Here is a 22,184-nt window from a genome sequence, read left to right as displayed (position 1 = left end):
GCACCCTCCACTTCAATGTGGAATATATTCACTTCTTACCTTTTAAGAGCTCGCTTTTGAGCTACATCCATTATCTTCAAATTTGCATATATAAATTTGTAGTTTCTGTGGAGCAAGAAGGTGATGAGAATGCAACAACTACTAGTACTGCTATTACTCTAACAGCTCGTTAGCACAAATGCTATTAAAGCTTATAAAGTAAGCGTATCTAGTTATATGCTTTTCTGACTTCCTAAAGTAGGAAATTAGAGTTTAATATTTCCTCAATAAAGTTGTAACCTTTATTACATGTAATAATGAATAAATATTAATAATTCCCTTTATTGCAAACTATGTGAGTGTCTACCGATAATTTTGGTAGTTTCACTTAGTATTTTCTTCGAAATTTCGAAGCGAAATTCATTAAAAAGTTAATAAAAGCGTATGCCGAACCAAAGACCCAGTACTTCCCTGCAAAAGACAGCCCAGAAGATCGATGGCGATGAAACACGAAAATCAAATCAGGAGGAACCGTAAACGTATGTTTACATTCCAAACGATAGAGAAAATCTGTCCTTAGAAGGTAATAGTTCCTATTCCTGCCACCCAGCGGCAGGCCGGTAGATCACCTGACCTACCTACCTGTAGCGTGTGCCGCGAAATTCGAATTTCTATACGGGACGACGGAGTCTATAGCTAAGTATATATCTGGCAGGTAAGTTGAATGTATGAAAAAAAAAATTAATAATAATAATAATGATACTCATCTAATAAGATATCACAAGAGTTCCTTACTGAACAATAGTGACTGGCCGCCAGTGCGACGTCTGCACTTACTCAGCAGAAAGTCTAGAACATATCTAATAGACATTACGTATCATTTAAGGATTGGTGTTAGCTCCTATACCCAGGATCGTATCCGCAGACACGAAAGGACCAAGAGAAAAAAATTTCTCGTAGGTCACACAAACGTCTTTCAAATAGTGAGATGCAAACACTGAGTTACACCTCCAATATGTCGCTTCCAAGATATTCTTTAGCGACATATTTCTGTGAAAAGAGAGAGACGTCGCTACTGCTCTCACCTCATGTGCTCTTACTCTCAAGAGTTTAAAAGAGTCGTCAGTGCAGACTTTGTGAGCTTCTGTAATGACGTTCCTAACAAAAAAGGCTTAAAGCATTTTTGGACATAGGTCTTGAAGGGTCCTTAACAGAGCACCAAAGACCTTGTCTAGAACCTCCCAACTGTTTCTTCCTCTGCAGGTAGAACTTTAGAGCTCTTACTGGGCAAAGAGACCTTTCAGCTTCTCTACCGACGAGACCCGATAAGCCTTTAACTTCGAAGTTTTTAGGCCAGGGATTCGAAGGATTTTCGTTCTTTGCCAGAAACAATGCTTTGAACGAACAGATGGCTGAGTCTCGTTTGAATCCAACTTCATCATCAAGGGCGTGCAGCTCACTAACTCTCTTAGCTGTCGCCAGTGACAAGAGAAACAAACACTTTCTCGTTAAATCTCGAAACGAGGCCATATGAAGAGGTTCGAACCTTCCCGAGGACAAGAACTTCAGGACAACATCGAGGTTCCAGCTAGGAGGAGATGTACTCTTAGACTTCGTGGTCTCAAAGGATCTTATAAGATCGTGTAGATCTTTATGATCTGCAAGCTCTAGGCCTCTATTTCTAAAGACGGCCGAAAGCATACTCCTGTAACCCTTTATAGTGGATACAGAAAGATGTGATTTCTCTCTCAGGAATAACAGAAAATCGGCGATTTCGGTTACAGAGGTGCTGGAGGAGGACAACTTCTTCGACTTACACCATCTTCTAGAAACCTCCCACTTGGATTGGTAAACTCGCATAGTGGAAGTTCTACGGGCTCTTAGCGATCGCGCTTGCAGCCTTGCGAGAAAAGCCTCTCGCTCTGACAAGTCTTTCGATAGTCGAAAGGCAGTCAGAGCGAGAGCGGGGAGGTTTTGATGATACCTCTCGAAGTGCGGTTGTCTGAGAAGATCCATACTTCAATTTCCTGGATTGGTCCCTTGGGGTGATGGCCAAGAAGGCCCATGATTCGGAGGGCCTCGATCCTGATGTACTCCTCTGTATCTTGTCGTGCATAGACAAGGCGGTACAGGATGGCTCAGGAGAAGTCTCCTCTTTATTTGGAGCTGGACTCTTGAAGAAGAGGTCTGTGTTTAGCGCTTTTCTGACAGAAGCGGTGTCTCATTCACAAAGAGCAGCTTTAATGTTTGCTCCCAGGTCTGACTTTCTGTTCCCTTCTCAATTGGTGAGGGACATTTCCCGTTCACTAACGGAGAAAGCGACCCAGGATCTTCTCCTTCAGTCATCCAGAAAGAAGAGACCAGTAGTAGTGGGAGAGAAGAAAGGGGCGAATACGTCTCTGCAGCCCTTTCGAGGAGGTCCTCCCTCTAGAGCTCCCTCAAAAAGGAAAGCGCCTGAGAGGAGAGGTAGATCTTCATTCCGTCCCTTTAAAAGGGGAAAGTGATGTACAGATCCTCCAAAACACCAGTAGTGCCAGGTCCGGGGATTTGCGGAGGCCTGGGCACGCATCGATACAGACGCTTGGTCGATGTCTGTAATAAAGAAGGGATATTACATACCCTTCCAGGACAGTCCTCCCCTGACTTCAACTCTGCGGGAATTGTCCGCCAATTACAAGGACCCTGTTCTGAAAGATACTCTTCAACGAATGGTGGATCAGATGTGGTACGAGAGCGATAGAACTAGTACTGGATCAAAACTCCCCGGAGTTTTACAATCGCCTTTTCATGGTTGCGAAAGCCTCAGGGGGCTGGAGACCAGTCCTAGACGTCAGCGCTCTGAACAAATTTGTTCAGAAAGAGAAGTTCATCATGGAGACTTCTGCGTCAGTCCTTGCGGCTCTTCGCCAAGGGGATTGGATGGTTTCTCTGGATCTCCAAGATGCCTATTTTCACGTCCCTATTCATCCTTCGTCGAAGAAGTACCTCCGTTTCATGACGGGGGGAAGGATCTTCCAGTTCAGGGCCTTGTGTTTCGGCCTTTCCACTGCTCCTCAGGTCTTCACAAGCCTGATGAAAAATGTGGAGAGATGGCTTCACCTGAAAGGTGTCAATATCTCTCTGTACCTAGACGACTGGCTCATCAGAGCCAGATCAGAGAGACAGTGTTTGGAGGACCTTGCTTTGACCCTAAACTTGATCAAGACATTGGGATTACTCGTGAACCTCGAGAAGTCTCAACTGATCCCCAGCCAGAACTTGGTCTACCTGGGAATTCAGCATATCAAAGAGAGAGACATGCTTAAGTAATCCTGACACGCCTCCGTATAGGCCACACTCGTCTGACACACGGGCACTTGATGAGCAACCCACGCGACCCTGCTCCCGAGTGTTCAGAGTGCAAGGAGTGGTAACAGTCAAGAACATGTCTTGTGCGAGTGTCCAAAGTATGACCAGCAGAGACTGTCAACTTTTGGAAATAAGACAATAAAAGAAATTTTGTCAGAATCTTTTACATTTTCAGTAGTTCCAATTTTGACTTTTCTGAGGAACTGCAATTTAATTGATAAAATATAAAAGTTTTTTTTAGTGAATTTTAAAACAAAAATTCAAAAATTTAAAACTTAATTCCGAATTTTAATATACCGTTTTATTATGTATGTAAGGGAACATGAGTAAATGTATTTATTGTGTGTGTGTTCTAGTATGAAAGCGTTTGCCTTGGTGCAATTTTTTTATTTATCCTGAATGACCAATTTGGTCCCAGTTCTGGCCTAAGGGCTAGACCTGGCATTTTATCTAATCCTTCGGGCCAGCCCTAGGAGAGCTGAAAATCAGCTCAGTGGTCTGGTAAAACTACTTTTATAATAATAATAATTCCCAGCCCTTGGATGTGTTATGATTCCTCACTCATATCGGAGAGGCTCAGAAGTCTGACTCATGATCATGCAGCTCCTATACTCCGATCAAGTTGTCAGAGGTTGGGCACCCCTCCTCACTCTTACGACCAGGAGGAATAGTCCAGGTGTGCAGAACTCCAGTCAGTTCTAGAGGGTCACTCACATTCCTCCCACCAATCAGTGAGTCTTCCTTATGTAAAGGACTGAGGGTTTGTATATCGTGTAGGAACTAATCACAAATTTTGAAACTAAAGTGTACTTTTCTTAACTATACAAACCTCAATTTGAACCTGGGCCAAAAGGCAAAGTTGTGTTTACATCTGGGCAGGCAGGCCTACCTGCCTACCAGACAGTAGTTACTGCCCAACCACCTTGTTCAAGAATTTAACGGCTGTAATTCCAGCCTACGCCGAAAGTAATTCCTTATGTAAAGGACCTCAGATTTATATAGTTAAGAAAAATACAAGTTATTTTCAAAAATTGTGATTTTTTTATATAAACTCATGACTTTTTTTTGTTTTGTTTTTTTGTGCCACCCTCACAGTCCCTCTTGTCTTTCACTAATAGTAAGTCAGAAATTAACCCTCTTACGCCGACTGGACGTATTTTACGTCAACATTTTTTGTCTCCCGTGTGCCGACTGGACGTATTTTACTTCGACTTACAAAAGTTTTTTTTTAAATTCGCGGAAAAATACTTATAGTTCTACCAGCCTAAAACTTTTGAATCACGCGCCTTGGGGGATGCTGGGAGTTCACGGATCAAGGTGTTGTTTTGTTTACAATTGTTACGCAGGCGCGCAAGCGCGAATTTCTTTCTTGCAGCACTAAAAAGTATCTGTGACACATCTCTGAAATTATTTTGTCACTTTGACATAATTTTTGCACCATTGTAAATTAGCCGTTACATGAAGTATTATATATGAAAAATGTGTGCATTTTTATGTAGAATACAACAATAAAATACTCATGATTGTAGCTTTTATCAGTTTTGAGATATTTTCATATAAATAACGATAATTGCCAAAATTTCAACCTTCGGTCAACTTTGACTCTACCGAAATGGTCGAAAAACGCAATTGTAAGCTAAACCTCTTATATTTTAGTAATATTCAATCATTTACCTTAATTTTGCAACTAATTGGAATTCTCTAGCACAATATTTCGATTTATGGTGAATTTATGAAAAAACTTTTTCCTTACGTCCGCGCGGTAACTCTTCCGAAAAAAATCATACATGCGATTGTGGTAATGTTTGCACCATTTTAAAATTAGCCTTTATATAAAGTTTTATACTATATGAAAATGTGCACAATTTCATGCACAATACAACTAAAAACAACCCATGGTTGTAGCTTTTATCGGTTTTGAGATATTTTCATATAAATAACGATAATTGCCAAAATTTCAACCTTCGGTCAACTTTGACTCTACCGAAATGGTCGAAAAACGCAATTGTAAGCTAAAACGCTTATATTTTAGTAATATTCAAGCATTTACCATTACTTTTGAAAAAAAACAACTTGGAAGTCTCTAGCACAATATTTCGATTTATGGTGAATTTATGAAAAAAATAACATTTTCTTTACGTCCGCCGCGGTAACTCTTCCGAAAAAATCATACGTGCGATTGTGGTAATGTTTGCACCATTTTAAATTAGCCGTTACATAAAGTTTTATATATGAAAATGTGCGCAATTTTATGTAGAATACAAAGAAAAATAATTGAAGGTTGTAGCTTTTCTCATTTTTGAAATATTTGCATATAAATCACGATAAATAGAAAAAAAACCACGTTCGGTTAACTTTGACTCTACCGAAATGGTCGAAAAACGCAATGTAAGCTAAAAACTCTTACAGTCTAGTAATATTCAGTCATTTATCTTCATTTGAAACAAATTCGAAGTCTCTAGCAAAATATTTAGATTTATGGTGAATTTAAAAAAAAATCTTTCCTTCCCTCCGTGCGCGGATTCTCCGCCACAAATCTCCGAAATGCGTACATACCATTCTCGGAATGTTTGCTCCGTTTCATATTAGGCATTTCATAGAGTTTTATATATGAAAATGTGCGCAATTTCATGTAAAATAAAACTAAAAATATTTGAAGGTTGTAGCTTTTCTTATTTCCGAAATAATTGCATATAAAAAATATATATATATAAAAATTCGACATTCGGTCAACTTTAACTCGTCAGATATGGTCAAAAACTGCAATTGTAAGCTAATACTCTTACAGTATAGTAATATTCAATCATTTGTCTTCATTTTGAAAGAAATTGGAAGTCTCTAGGACAATATTTAGATTTATGGTGAATTTTTGAAAAAAATATTTGTTTACGTCCGTGCGTTACGAATTCATGCATTATTTTGTGATAATATTTTCTCTGTGTTGCTTTTATAGTTTTACAATGTGTTATATTCCAAAATGATTGCAATTTAGTGTACATTACAACGAAAAAAAATGTAACTTGTTACCTTTAACCGTTTTGTGCACAGCGCGATTTGAATACAATTATATATGAAATTTCGTTTTTGCGCTATCATATATCGCATTATTTATATATGATAATGATAATTTTGTTCATGACACTTACCTGCCAGATATATATATAGCTGTATTCTCTGACGACCGACAGAATTTCAAAACTACTGGCAAACGCAGTGGTCGGCTAGGTGGTAGTACCCATTCCCGCCGCTGGAGGCGGATACCCGGGAACCATTCCCATTTTCTATTCAGATTTTCTTCTGTCGCCGGTCGGTAAACATCTTTTTACAGACCTCCGCTTAGGATTTCGAAAACTTCATTTGTCACTTGAGTATTTGGATTGTCTTTTGGTTTCGGACTTGGCTTAGTGATTTGGCATACGCTATTGTGGTTTGGATTTTGATTTTGGCTTTGATTTTTCTTAGAATTGAGATGTCCGGATCTAGTTCTACTAGTTTCAGGGTGTGTGGTGTAGAAGAATGTAAGGTGAGGCTACCAAAAGCCTCGGTAGATCCTCACACAGTGTGTGTGAATTGTAGAGGGCATGTTTGCTTGTTGGATGATAGGTGCAAAGAATGTGAAGTGTTAACTGATGTCGAATGGAAGGCGTATGAATCTTACATTCGTAGACTTGAGCGTGACAGAATTTGGAGGTCTTCCTCCAGGAGTGCTTCTGTTAAAAGTCAAAGTAAAGTTGCTCAATCTAACATAAATGTAGAACATGCTACGCATAACCCTATAATTTCTCCTTCAGATAAGGAAGTGATTGTTACCGAAGGGAATGCCCTTTCTACCATTTTAGAATCGATTCGGAACCTTGAATCGAAAATGAAAGTGCTACAATCTAATGTGCAAAAGTGTAGTGATAATGTTTAGTGCCCCTAGTGAAGTGGAGGGGCGTCAGATCGGTCCTATAATGCCTCCAGGTTGAGACCTCTGTTGGACTCCCAGAACACAGGGAATAGGACATGTCGAAGGCCGAAGGAGGGTTACGGGAATTAAACACCGGTCTGGCGTCCCTTCGGCAGATCCTGAAGACGCATCCCAGGCTGCCAAAGATCGCGCGCAAGCGCGAATCTTGAAGGAATGCTTCTCTTCCTCTGAGACGTCCTCACCTCACCGTGGGTGGGAATCTCGGAAGACCTCTCCGACTGAGAGTGGTAAGGAAGACGTAAGGTGTCGCACAAGCGGTCATCGTCTTTCTCGCCCTCTTAGGAAAGGTCTTACGGAAGAGTACGCAGCCTCTCCAAGTGAGAGTGGTAAGGAAGACGTAAGACGTCGCACTGGCGGCCATCGTCTTTCTCGCCCTCTTAGGAAAGAAAGGTCTTACGGAAGAGTACGCAGCCTCTCCAAGTGAGAGTGGTAAGGAAGACGTAAGACGTCGCCACTGGCGGGCCATCGTCTTCTCGACCTCTTAGGAAAAGGTATGATGAAGAGGACGCTTCATTGGGAGATCGAGAGCGTCCTCCGCCTCGATTTACGCTTCGGTCTTCTCCGGAAGACTTCGAAGACAGTATCCCGCACAAGAGATTTAGGACGCTTTCTGAGCGTCCTGATTCGAGTCCGGAGAGAAGGAAGAAGGCGTCCCCTCGCCCATCTTCTTCTCAAGGTTTCATTCCATCATATGGTTCTTCACCATCAAAAAGACTCTCGAAGCGATTCGTCAACAGTTGGATACGTTTTTCGCCAAGGAAAGAGGAAAGATCACGTAGTCGTAAAAAAGATCTTTGGCTACCCGTCAAGAAATCTAGACGTTCTCCTGCGGCTTCTCTTCGTTCTTCGTCTTCGTCTGATCCGTCACCTTCTAGACCTCATCGACTCAATCAGGAACGCGCAAGCAGTCCTGCTGAGAGAGTCTCTAGAAGTATTGGCGGTAAAGAAAAAGACAATAGGTGCCGCAAGGCGGCCGCCGCCGTCGTCTTTTCCCAGAGTCGAAGAACGTTCAGAAGGATCGCTCAGGAATAAAATTGGGAGGAATGGATCTTGACTTACAGGAAGAGCATATTCAACAAAACAAACGCTTTGCTAACCAGGACGCTCGTAAGGACGCTTCTCCGGGACGCTCGGGGTGTCGGAAACGTCGGCTGGAGAGACTTCAGACGCACGATATTAGTTCAGAAGGAAGGATATGAAGATGAATATGAGGACGTTTTGAGGACGCGAGGCGTAGTGCTAGTAAGGACGCTCGTCGTCCTTCATATCAGTACGCGTTTCCAGGACGCAAATGAGGACGCTTTCCAGGACGCAAATGAGGACGCTTTCCAGGACGCAAAATGAGGACGTTTCTTTTGAGGCGCTAGGCGTCCGATGCATAAAGTTACCCTGAGCAGAAAAGAACAGGTCGCTAGTCAGAAGGATAAGCGCCATATGCTTCAAGGTAGTAGGAACTACAATATCAGTGCTCGTCAAAGAGAAATCGTTATGACGGTCAGTTTCGGAAAATTCGGAGAGAAAGTCAAGGTTAGGAGAACATAGCAGACTCTCCTCTTCAAAATTGATTTCAACACAAAAACCTACGGTTCGAAAGGGAGGTGAAACTTTGGTTTATTCTCGTTCAATGCAGAATAAGGCTATGTCTCCATTAGAAAATAAATCGTCAAGCGAGGCTGTTTCGGAAGAGGAGGAGGATCCTACAACCTCATCCTCTGTGGGATTATAAGACTTGACTCGTCTTTTAAAAAGATTTGTTTCCGAGAAGTTCCGAGCTCCAGTTCCTCTCTCTCCACCTTCGCAACTAACCTCTTCGAAGGCAAGGAAGACTCCAAATTTGTCAAAATGGCCACCTCGCTCTCGACTAAAAGGGCTTTTAAAAGATCCATGATTGGATGGAATCCAAAAAGACAAAGGGCAAGACTTCTTTTGCACTTCCCCCCCACAAGGCTTAGTGGAAAGATCGGGGAAGTGGTACGAGACAGAAGAGGAAGCAGGCTTGAGAATCCCCGCTTCCCCACAAGGGATTTCGCCAAACTTAGGGGAAGCTCTAGAAGATCTTACCTGCATCAGCGAAAGTTTCGTGGACAATGTCGGAGATAGATCATCTCAAAGGCCTTTTATAAAACTTTGGAAGTTTTTTAACTTTCTAGATTGGTGTTTGGGCGTCTTGGATGTTCAGTCTAGAAGCCCCCAGATTCCATCTCATTGGAGGACTTAGCGAGTATTTTGTTGTCATGCATGGACAGAGCAGTAAGAGATGGCTCCGACGAACTGGCATCACCTTTTGCGTCGGGAGTCCTGAAGAAACGCGCACTCTTCTGTAGCTTCACAGCTAAGTCAGTGCGCCGACGCAAAAAGCAGAATTGTTGTTCGCTCCCTTTTCTGCTTCTTTTTTTTCCACCCAATCGATGTAAAGGATTTATCAGTAAATCTCAAGAACGAGCAACGCAGGACTTATTGTCTCGGTCTTCGAAACGTCCTGCTGATCAGATGTCTTCAAGAACCACGCAAGCTTCTAGGAAGAATTATAAGCCCTTTGTGGAAGAGCCTCTTAAGAGCGGTGCTCGAGGGAGGAGTTTCCCTAGGGGCAGAGCCCCTCAAAAACCAGGGGAAAGAAATGGACTTTTCGGCCCTCCAGACACCAGTCGGGCGGGCGAGACTCGCTCTATTCGCCGAAGCATGGAGGATAAGAGGGGCGAAAAACTCCTTGGTCACTCGAAGTGATCGAGAAAGGTTACAAAATCCCGCGTTTCTATCGAAACCCACCATTAAGCATAGAACCAAATAGACCTTTCGCCCTCTTATCAGGATTCAAAGCAACAGATTCTTATTAGACCTTTTTGGATCAGATGTTGGAAAAAGAGAGCAGTAGAAAAGAGTCGTGTCACGGAACTATCCAGGCTTCTACAAAAAACGGCTTTTCTTGTTCCGAAGCACTCGGGAGGATGGAGACCTGTCTAGACGTAAGCAGGCGAATCTTTTTGTAAGAAAAAATAAAATTCAAGATGGAAACGCACAGTCGTTTTAGCTTCCCTGAGACCAGGAGATTGGATGGTGTCCTTGGATCTCCAAGATGCCTTATTTCCATGTTCCGATACATCCTCGGTCCAGGAAGTTCCTAGATTCGTTCTGAAAAGGACAGGTCTTCCAATTCAGAGCTCTCTGTTTCGGGCTGAGTAACAGCCCCTATGATATTCACGCTTCTGATGCGAAATGTAGCAAGATGGCTCCATCTCTCAAAGATAAGAGGTCTCACTCTATTTAGACGATTGGCTGATCCGGTCCACGTCAAAGGAAACAGTGTCTGGAGGGACCTACATACGACATTACAGCTGACGAAGGACCTGGGCCTTCGGTCAAACTTCGAGAAGTCCCATCGATTCCCCACACAGTCATTGTGTATCTGGGGATTCAGATGGATTCAGTGGCTTTTCAAGCATTTCCATCCATAGAACGTCAGCTAAAATGCTTAGAGAGGGAAAAGTATCGGTCTTCTTAGAGAAGGAAATATGCTCGGCGAGGGAATTGGATGAGTCTGCTGGGGACCATTTCCTCGCTGGAGAAAATTTGTTTCTCTGGGAAAGGCTGCACCTCAGACGCTTCAGTTTTTTCCTAGCAGACAACTGGAAGAACAAGGAAAGACTGACGAGATTTGAGATCCCTCAATCGATCAAGAGCATTTGAAGTGGTGGTCCGATCCCGTCAAGCTATCGGAAGGGGATGTCCCTCAAAAGTCTGAGCCCAGACCTAGTGTTGTTCTCAGACGCGTCCATGACGGGCTGGGGAGCAACACTGGGGAGGAAGAAGTGTCAGGCCTCTGGAGAGGGGAACAGAGGTCCTGGCACATAAAACCTCAAGGAGCTAGAGGCGATTCGTTTGGCACTTCAATGCTTCGCGTCAAGGATTGTGGGACGAATTGTACAAGTCAACTCGGACAACACCACGGCGCTCGCATATCTCAAAAAACAGGGAGGAACTCTATCGCGCTCCCTGTTTCAGGATAAGAGGGAAATCTTATTTTGGGCGAGCTGAGAAATGTAACGATTCTAACGAGGGTTCGTTCAGGACAGCAGAACGTTCGTGCGGATCTCCCTCAGCCGTCGACATCAAATGCTTCCAAACGAATGGACTCTCATCCAGAGATCTGCAAGGAGTTTGTGAAACTTTGGGACGCCCACTGGAGACCTCTTCGCGACAGCAAAAACGAAGAGGCTTCCGATTAATGCTCTACGGTTCTAGACCCAGGAGCAATAGCAATAGACGCCATGCTTTGAATTGGAAGGGGATGGATCTCTACGCCTTCCCTCCATTAAAACTTCTTTGGGAGAGGTAATAAGGAAGTTGCGGCGTCGGAAGGAGCAAGAATGACGTGATCGCCCCCTTTTGGGCTGCAAGCGACTGGTTTCACAGAGGCATGTCATTTCTGGCCCCGTAGATTTCCCCAAGGACACTTCCAGAAAAAATCGATCTACTCAGACAGCCCCACTTCGAGAGGTATCATGGAAACCCTCTCCGCTCTGAGTCTGACTGCATTCAGACTATCCAAAAAGTTGGCCAGAGCGAGAGGTTTTTTCAAGATCGGTGGCAAGAGCTATTGCCAGCGCTAGAAGAACATCTTCCCAAGCTGTCTACCAATCGAAGTGGGCTTTGCTTCAGAGGTTGGTGTAGAAGGCAAAATATTTCCTCCTCCACGACCTCTGTGAGCCAAGATTGCTGATTTTCTCTTACATCTTAGAGAGATAGACAAACTTTCAGTGTCAACGATTAAAGGCTACAAAAGTATGCTATCAACGTCTTTTTCGACACAGAGCTTGGATTTATCAAATGATAAAGATCTTCACGATTTATTTGAGGTCCTTTGAAACATCAAAGCTCCACGAGACAAGATTCCTCATGGAATTTAGATGTTGTCTTAAAAGTTTTAATGTCAGCCCCCATTTGAGCTATGCACGCTGCTCTTTGAAAGATGTAACTAGGAAAGCTATTTCCTGACCGCTTTGGCAACAGCTAAGAGGGTAGCGAAATCCAAGCTATGAGTAAACATGTGGTTTCAGAGAACACAATGCGGTGTGTTCGCTGAGCCCCTCCGTTCTTAGCGAAGAACGAAAACCATCCCAACCCTGGCCTAAAAGCTTTGATATCAAGGGGTTATCAGAGTTCGTCGGACGAGAGCCGGAGAGAGTTTTTGTGCCCTGTCAGAGCTCTCCAATTTTATCTGGAAAAGACCCAAACAATGTAGAGGCCCGTCAGACAAACCTGTGGTGTTCGGTCAAGAGGCCGGAATTACCAATGTCTTTAAAAACGCACTGGGCGGTTCTTCTTGAGAAATACCATCCAGAGGGAAAGCTCATTCATCCTGCCCGGATGGTGATCTAAACTGCTAAAAGTTAATGCTCAGGAGGGTTAGAGCGGTAGCTACTTCGGTGGCTTTTCAGAAAAATATGGCACTCAGTGATATCCTGGGTGCCACATTTTGGCGAACCATATGAGAATTGCTACTCGCTTGGACCATACATTTCCGCGGGGATACAGTATTGGGGACGAGAAGCAATACGAACCCCATCCTTTAGAAAATGGATGTGTGTGTGTTTTTTAATTATGGGTTTTTTTTTTTACGGTCGTAGGGTTGGCCGCTTGAGGCGGCTTTCCCCTTTAATAGCCTGAAGTTATGGGACTAACTTTAGTGAGGCTAGGTTAGGTTGGTATTTATTATGCTTCGTTGTCTCAGTAGGGTCAATATGGTCTAGTCACATTGTGGTCACGCTCCCGTGACAGATCATCTAGAACTATCCAGCTGTACAGGTCACTACCTTGCTGGAAATTCTAGTTAAGCAGAAGCAGGCTTGGGTTGACAGTAATCACGAAGTCAGCTATGCTACAGGTAGGGAACCAAGATGTCAATCATCTGCATGTGAAATGTTTTTCCCAAAATCCTTCTATTCTGTCCCTTCCACCTCATGGTGGATTCAGCATATAGTATATATCTGGCAGGTAAGTGTCATTGAACAAAATATTGTCCATGATACAATAAAGTTTGTTCATACTTACCTGACAGATATATATAATCAAGTACCCACCCACCTCCCCTCAGGGGACAGTGGTAAAGAAAATCTGAATAGAAAATGGGAATGGTTCCCGGTATCCGCCTCACAGCGGCGGGAATGGGTACTAACCACCTAGCCCGACCACTGCGTTTGCCTGGGAGTTTTGAAATTTCTGTCGGTCGTCAGAGAATAAAGCTATATATATATCTGTCCAGGTAAGTATGAACAAACTTTATTGTATCATGACAATATCATTTTTTTCATTTCTGATGGTTGCATACTAAACTTCAGGCAATGACAAAAAAAGGAGCCAAAAATGAACTCTTAATCTTGAAAAACTAAGTGTCTGTGATTTTTTGAAAAAAAATATTTTTTCCGCTTCCGCGCTCACTCTGAAACACCTCCGGCACACGGGAGACAATTTTTTTTTCACCGCTTCGGCGTAAGAGGGTTAACTTACGTCTTGGGGACCTGCTGTTTATTTTGCATTAGAAAATAAGTTTTAGTTGAAAAATAATTACTTTTAATACTGTAGTATATTTATTACAGGTGGTGACTCATGCCATCGGTTACTCTCAGATGGCAGATTCCAGGGATCATTGGTTTGGCAACCATATGGATGCATGCTTCACACTTATTCAAACACGTAAGTTCCCTGTTCAGGATGTCAAATTGTTCGTTTTTACACACTGTGTTTTTCTCTTTGTTTGTAGTTTTGAAAAATAGATTATATTTTTTTGTTCAAGCCCATAACTAACAGTTAGTCTTGTACACTTTTGTTTGCTAGATTGAAAAGAATGTTGATAGCACTTTGCATGCACATACAAATTGAATGGGCCCTAGGAGTTACCGGGCTTACTTTTTGTGTAATCTGGCCAGTCAACTACAAGAAATCTTTGGGAATGGGAGGCGGGAAATTTTTCTTCTAAGTCTATGATTTGTGTACAATAAAATTTTTACAACAAAACAAGTTTTTATACAGTTGCATGAGGAATAGGATTTTATAAACACTTATTTTATTATGCAAACAAGTACTATATTGAATGACTATTTAGAAGAAGGATTAAACATTTGAGTCCTAGAAGGACCCCCTCATACGGGGCCTCCTGGATGTCGTGAGGGGGCTCTTAAACCCCTTGAATTTGGTTCCGAGTTTGCATCCGAGTTCACTTTTAGTAATTCACCAGATAAATAGTTAGCTAATAGTTGGAACTGTGTTAGGATCCCAAGAGTTCCATACAGTGAACCCCCTATATTTGCAGGGGATGCATATCAGACCGCCCCCCATGAATAGCAAGAATCCACAACCCCCCCCCCCCCCCCCCCCCCCCCCCCCCCTCCCCCCCCCCCCCCCCCGCCCCCCCCCCCCCCCCCCCCCCCCCCCCCCCCCCCCCCCCCCCCCCCCCCCCCCCCCTCTAAAAATGCTTTTAACTGCCTATCTTGGAAGTTCAAACACTAAAGTAGTATCCCTAAAAATACCATATCAAATATACATTAAACTGTATTATCTTCTTATTGTATTAATCTTTGAAATGATATTATTATTATATAATTTTAAAGTAAATCTTAAATCATTTTATGGTTAAAAATATTCGTACTTAACTACTGTGTGATTTAGTTATGTACATTTTACCATTAGAAATATATAAAATGCCAATAACAGAGAGAGAGAGAGAGAGAGAGAGAGAGAGAGAGAGAGAGAGAGAGAGAGAGAGAGAGAGAGATAAAAGAAGGAAGAACTAGAACACCAAATGTATACCCTATGTAACATCCTACATCACATTTACCTTAAATTATTATCTTAGCACTGTATTAATTTTAGAGATTATATTAATATAATTTAAAAGTAATCTTAAACATTAGCACCCTTAAAGATATACAGGTAATTATGTACATACATACTTCTAACACTTGCAGCCAAGAGAAATAGAGAGAGAAAGAGTTTACCAGAGATAGAGAGAGAAAGTTCAGAGATGCGAGAGAAAGAGTTACCACTATGACATACGTATCTTGTGGAGAGAGAGAGAGAGAGAGAGAGAGAGAGAGAGAGAGAGAGAGAGAAAGTTGTCTTGACAGTATTTAAAAGAGTGAAATGGAAAGATTATTGTATTTAGAATACTAACATATGAATTTTGTAATTACATTTATAATATTATTATTATACATATAATATTATTATTGGAAAATATTAATAATAAACTTATTACATACATGTACCATAAAAATGATCTCATTCAGTAAGGAGAGAGATGAGAGAGAGAGAGAGAGAGTAGAGAGAGAGAGGAGAGAGAGAGAGAGAGAGAGAGAGAGAGAGAGAGATAGAGAGAGAAAATTGCATAAAAGCCATTAAAATTATTGACCATTATAGGGCACTGCTCCCCTCCCCTGACATATTTGACAGCTTCTTGGGTTCCGAGCTTCTCTGGAGTAGAGAGAAGGTATGGAAATCGATACTAAGAAAGAGGAAGGAAAGAATTTTCATTTGAAATTACAGTTATATAATTATTACTACAGTTATTATTATGATTATTATTATTATTATTTTTTTTTTTTTGCTTTATCACAGTCCTCCAATTCGACTGGGTGGTATTTATAATGTGGGGTTCTGGGTTGCATCCTGCCTCCTTAGGAGTCCATCACTCTTCTTACTATGTGCGCCGTTTCTAGGATAACACTCTGCATGAGTCCTGGAGCTACTTCAGCCTCTAGTTTTTCCAGATTCTTTTTCAGGGATCTTGGGATGGTGCCTAGTGTTCCTGTGATTATGGGTACAATTTCCACTGGCATATCCCATATCCTTCTTTTTTCTATTTTCAGGTCTTGATACTTATCCATTTTTTCCCTTTCTCTTCAACTCTGGTGTCCCATGGTATTGTGACATCAATGAGTGATACTTTCTTCTTGATTTTGTCAATCAATGTTATGTCTGGTCTGTTTGCACATATCACCCTATCTGTTCTGATACCATAGTCCCAGAGGATCTTTGCCTGATCGTTTTCTATCACTCCTTCAGGTTGTTGCTCATACCACTTATTACTGCAAGGTAGCAGGTGTTTCTTGCACAGGCTCCAGTGGAGGGCTTTTGCCACTGAATCATGCCTCTTTTTGTACTGGTTCTGTGCAAGTGCCGGACATTCGCTTGCTATGTGGTTTATGGTCTCATTTTTTGTATTGCACTACCTACATATGGGAGAGATGTTATTTCCATCTATCATTCTTTGGATATATCTGGTTCTTAGGGCCTGATCTTGTGCCGCTTTTATCATTCCTTCAGTTTCCTTCTTGAGCTCTCCCCTCTGTAACCATTGCCATGTGTCATCGCTGGCCAGTTCTTTAGTCTGTCTCATGTATTGTCCGTGCATTGGTTTGTTGTGCCATTCCTCTGTTCTGTTTGTCATTCTCCTGTCTCTGTATATTTCTGGGTCTTCGTCTACTTTTATCAGTCCTTCTTCCCATGCACTCTTTAGCCACTCGTCTTCACTGGTTTTCAGATGTTGCCCCAGTGCTTTGTTCTCAATGTTGATGCAGTCCTCTATGCCTAGTAGTCCTCTCCCTCCTTCCTTTCGTGTTATGTATAGTCTGTCTGTATTTGCTCTTGGGTGTAGTGCTTTGTGTATTGTCATATGTTTCCTAGTTTTCTGGTCTATGTTGCGGAGTTCTGCCTTCGTCCATTCCACTATTCCTGCACTGTATCTGATTATTGGCACTGCCCCATGTGTTTATGGCTTTTATCATATTTCCCGTGTTTGAGTTTTGACTTGAGTATCGCCTTGAGTCTGCATATATTCTTTCCTGATCGTGTCCTTCATCTCTTGGTGTTTTATATCCCCTCCTTCCATTATTCTGAGGTATTTGTATCCCGTCTCATCTATGTGTTTGATGTTGCTCCCATCTGGTAGCTTTATCCCTTCAGTCCTTGTTACTTTGCCCTTGTTCCGATACGTAATACAAACCATCGGTCCTTTAACAATAGGAAGTAGCTAGCGGCAGCTGGAACGGTCGTAAGCTTCGAACAAGGGGAGAACGCGCGCCGCGCGACTGGGAGGTAAACAAATCACTTTTGCTTTCGGCAGCGGGTGTGAAGGACGTGTTCGTCATCGCTCTCTGCCCGCTTCATCGTCGTATGCTTTGTTTATATTGTGTTTTCTACTAATGGTTTGTTTGACTTGAAAATGAAACTGTAAGTACACTGTTTTCATTTTCATTACTTAATTATGAACCAACATGAAGCTACTGCCGTAGATGCGGCGATTCCTCTCTTTTCATGAATTGAACCCTTGAATATGTCTTGGTGCCGAGGCGGGCGCGCTCGCGCCGAGTCATGTATTTTGGGCGAAAGTGTGTAATTGAAAAATGTAAGTACTTTTTTCATTATATTTTTGCCCTGTGCGTTCGTTACCGAGAGCGTGATTGCGCTCGGCACGAGCCTTTTATTTTGTATGATAAAATGCAATGAAAGTGGATTCGCAATACAGTATTCTTTTCATTTTCATTTATTTATTTGCATAAAATTTAATTTGGATAAATTTTCGCTCTTACCCGGGAATTGATCCTTACGATTATTTTCTGTGAAAGTGAATCGCAAGTGCAGTATTCTGTTTCATTTTCATATATATTTATGATAGCATCATATTATTTGGATCAAGTTTCCTTTGTTCTTACCGGGAATTGATCTTTTTCCTTTAAGCTTTCTATGAAGTGAATCGCAAGGGCAGTATTCTGTTTCATTTTCATATTACTTTTCAATGCTGTGCGGGGGTGGTGGGGGAAGCGAAGGTCTGCCAGGAAGTCGTCGAAAGCTCTCCCGCGACTCCCTTGGTATCCGATTCTTCGTCTTCCTTCCTGCCCCCTGCTCAGCTTCTTCGTTGTATTTTGTATTTGGGGTCTTCCTTGCGTTCGGGGTGGGGCATGTCTTCCCCCCGTGCGTGAGGGAACCCCTCTTACTAATCTATCTATGCTACCGCAGGGTGCTACATCAGTGGGAGACGACCTTGGACAGTTATGGACCACGCGGCGGCGGAGGGCGTGCCTAGCATCCACGGACTGCTGCAGCGTCTAGCGAGGTCTGGGGCGGTCTCCACTACTACCACGGCCGCTTATGCTGCTCCCCCCCCACCTTCTGGTCTACACTCCCCTAGGCTGTGTCGGTGACGCCGTCCTGCCTGGCCTACTAAGGGCCGCCGCCGTTTACCGATGGGGGGGATTGCCGCCGCCGCCTGTTTTCTTCGTGTTGCCTGCCCCAGACTTCCGCGTTCCAGCAGCTCGCCCCTGGACCGGCCGCCAGTACCCAGGTTCCGCGGGCTGCCGATGTTCTACGAGGCGATCGCTGGGCCTGCCGTACCTGCCGCTGATGTGATTCCCGCTGTTGGCTTGGCTGTCCCTTCTGGTCTACCGCTGCCGCTGTTCCTGCCGCTCCTGAGCTGGTTGCTGTTCCTGTCGCTCCTGGTTCCTGAGCCTGTCCATGCTGGTCCGGCCCACGGTGTGTCTTCCCCAGTCCCAGGTCCTTCCGGACAGGTGCAGTCGGGCCGTGTTGCTTCGGCAATAGCCCCGGCTCCGGCCTGGATGGAGGACCTGACGACTGTCCTGCGTGAGCTGACGAGGAAGAGGAAGAGAAGGTGTCATCTTCGTCTTCATCGTCTGCTGCTGCCTCTTCCCCTTCGACTTCTAAGGCCCATAAGCCGAAGAAGAAGAAGGCTGCCTTCCCCCCTAAGAAGTCTCCTTCGGGAACTTCTAAGGGCCCGTCCCACCCCGGTGGGACGGGGGGTCCTTCTGCTGGTCCTCCTGCTCCTTCGGGAGCGGGGCCCGTCTCCCCTTCCGTAAGGAAGAGATAGACGGGGACCAGAGGAGTATCGGTTAGCTCTGGTACTTCCTCGCCTGGTGCTAGCGGCGATGCCGCTACGCCAGGTTCCGGCTCGGTCTCTCGTTCGCGGAGAGATCCCGAGTGTACGTTCTCCCTCGGGAGGACCGTGCAGCCAAGTTTCGGCGCCAGAGTTCGCTCGGCGCCAAGACGCGGCACGGAGCAGAAGGCTGGTGAGAGCCGCTCAGGTGACTCTCGCCAGGCCAGCGGCTGCTCTTGCAGCGACCAGCTGGTAACCCGGGTTTTCCCCCCCTAAGAAGGCTCCTTCGGGACCTTCTAAGGGCCCGTCTCGCTCCGGCGATTCGGGGAGCTCTTCTGCTGGTCCTCCTGCTCCCTCGGGAACAGGGCCCGTCTCTCTCTTCTACCAAGGAGAAGAAGACGGGGACCAGAGGAGTACCAGCTTCGGCTGGCACTTCCTCGCCTGGTTCTAGCGGTTCTGCCCGCTAAAACCAGGATCCGCCTCGGCTTCTCGTTAGCGAGAAGTACCGAGTGGACGGTCTCCCGCGGGAGACCGTCCAGCCAAAGTCTTGACACCCGAGCTCGCTCGCCGTCAAGACCGAAGCGCGGAGCAGAAGACTGGCGAGAGTCGTGCAGACGACTCTCGCCAGGCCAGTGGACGCTCTCGCAGCGACCAGCTGGCTGCTTGGGTTGACGACGGTGACTGTGACCAGCCACGAGTTGAGGCGAGGAAGGGGTCCCCGCGGCCGTCGGTACCAGCCACGGCTGGTACCAGCGGCTCGACGCGCCGAGCGGACACCCGCCGGTCTCACCGCGGACAGCGAACCTAGCAGGTCACCTGAACGCCGCTCCCATCGGGACCGGGCGGAGACGGTAACCAGCAACAAGCTCGCCTGACGCTAGAGATCTAGCGTCGACGTTCTCAGCCGAGCCTCGACCCAGGCGAGCGGCAAGGCTAGGCCTGCTGCTCGATCGCCACCGCGGGTTGACGATCAGCAGCAGCCCTCCAAGCACGCTGGTCCTGCCAGCGAGCTAGGGGGGAGCGTCAGGTCTGCCTCTCCTGTACCTTCAACCTCCTCGGGCTACACCGGGAGGAGCGATGTACCTATGAGTGATCGCGAGAGGTGCGCCGCTCGCGATCCCGCTATGACGCCGTATGGACCAGGCACGGTTCTAGGACCGACCAGGACATACGCGCAAGTAGCTGGAGGCGACCGTCAGGGGTCTGCTGCTGTTCCTCCTGAAGGAGGAGTATCTCGGGATCTGTTCTTGCTGGAGGGACTGGACGGTCCTACTCCGCAAGACGCGGTTACTCCCGAGATACAGAGGAATTTGCAGAAGTCATTAAGCTGATTCGTCAGCATAATGACCTTGCGGAAGGATTGCCGCTCCCACCAGCAGAGCCCACGTCTCTGCTCGAGTCGTTTTGGGGCCCGAGAGGGAACCCAAACCGACGGTGGGTCTGCCGCGATCGGAGCTTGCCGATTCTGTCTCGAACCAGAGTCTCTCGTCTCCGGACAAGAGGCTCTCTCAGTTCTGGCCGGTCTCGATCAAGCTACTTCCACCTCCTCTACTGCGACAGCGGCGTTTCTACGTGTCTTCGGACACCGTATTTAAATACTCCTTCTGTCCTCCTGAGAGGTTTCGACCTTGACGAGGACTGGAATGAGTCGGAGGACGGTATCGGCTCTCTCCTGTCAGGTGTCGATCAGCCCCACCCAGACGACGTTCACAGTGGCGGCAGACCCTTACCTACAGTGAGAGTTCGTAACCCTCCGCGGGAAAACGTTTTCTCCTGACGATACGTTTTCCCAGACTCTGAGAGACCATTGCCGCAAGGCGATGGCTGCTCCTATTCTTCTCCAACTGCTAGTTCCACTGGGAAGGCGAGCGAGTATCCAATCCTCCCCCATTCTCTCCTTACGGCTACGAGGGAAAGGGGAGGGATCCTACAGAGATTTCTCTGTAGGATCCCACGTTCGGGACTGCGCTACCGGGGGGGACCTTCGGGTTTTTTCGGTCCTAACCTGACGTAAGCCCCGGTCGTTGAGGAGGGATCCTGCCCCATTCTCGATTTCTACGGGAACTCGAACTGAGGTACACCACCAGCCGATATCGTTTGACGAATTCGGTGGGGGTTTCGCAGACTGCTTAGAATTCTACGGAATTTCTAGCGCATTCAGTGTTCGAGTTTTTTACGATCTCCAAACACTTAGGCGAGACCACGGTCTAAAGTGATCGAGACGAGAATCCCCCGATATGTTACACGATAATCGGGAACCTCGCCTATGCTCGAATTCCTGGAATTTCTAGCATTGGGAAGAAGACTGCTGCTGAAAGAAACTATCTTACAGTAGGCGACCAACCTGGAATAGAGAAGATCGGACGGGAATATCCAGTTTGGCTTGAACTATCGTCTTAGTATTCTGTTCACCATTGAAGCTTTCCTTCGAGGAAGACTTCTCCTTCACTCTTTGATAGAGATCGAAGGTGGTCGATCTCCAATCCTTATTTTGTTTCTTGAAGGAAAGAATTTAGGATGGAGATCGTTTGATTGTTCAGAATCCTACAAATACTACGTATATTAACCTCGCGACATGATTCTACTAAACAGTTGAATTGTCCGAGGGTAGGCGCATATCCTAGTTTATCTACGGATTGCGACTTAGAAGAGAAGTATTCTAATTGAACTGCAACTCGGGGTTGCCTGCAACCTCCCAGGAGTTTTCAGTTTCAATTTTATACTTATTATGGTTTTGTCACGACAACACCATTTCAACTTTTATATTTACCGAAATTCCTTTCGCCTAAATATAATTGCTCGAGCATATCTTGTTTTATGCTCGGTAGTTCTAGCCGAACGCATTCCTTCGTGGAATAATGGATTACCTGGCAACTCAGGATGACGAGTCGGCGAGAGCTCAGGCTCAACTACTGCGTATTGAACTGCCTGACAGCAGCTCAGTATCAGCTGGGCCTCCGAGATGACACGGTCAGTTATGTCTCTCTCTCCCCTGATTTGATTGAC

The 22,184-nt window shown here is 45.0% G+C and overlaps 1 protein-coding gene across 3 annotated transcripts in view; it reads left to right on the top strand.

Moving 5' to 3' along the window:
- The window catches only part of LOC135216375 (N-acetylneuraminate 9-O-acetyltransferase-like), a 363,601-nt gene that overhangs the window by 25,483 nt on the left and 315,934 nt on the right, over window positions 1–22,184 (top strand). For all 3 annotated transcript variants that reach the window (XM_064251636.1, XM_064251639.1, XM_064251637.1), the window contains exon 2: window positions 13,891–13,987. In XM_064251636.1, the coding sequence (XP_064107706.1) occupies window positions 13,891–13,987 (97 nt within the window). The remainder of the gene's footprint in view (window positions 1–13,890; window positions 13,988–22,184) is intronic.

Source organism: Macrobrachium nipponense, chromosome 6 (genome assembly GCF_015104395.2).
Source record: "Macrobrachium nipponense isolate FS-2020 chromosome 6, ASM1510439v2, whole genome shotgun sequence".
Lineage (NCBI taxonomy): Eukaryota > Metazoa > Arthropoda > Malacostraca > Decapoda > Palaemonidae > Macrobrachium > Macrobrachium nipponense.
Note: the sequence above shows the minus strand (reverse complement) of the source record. Positions and strands in the feature narration are given on the sequence as shown.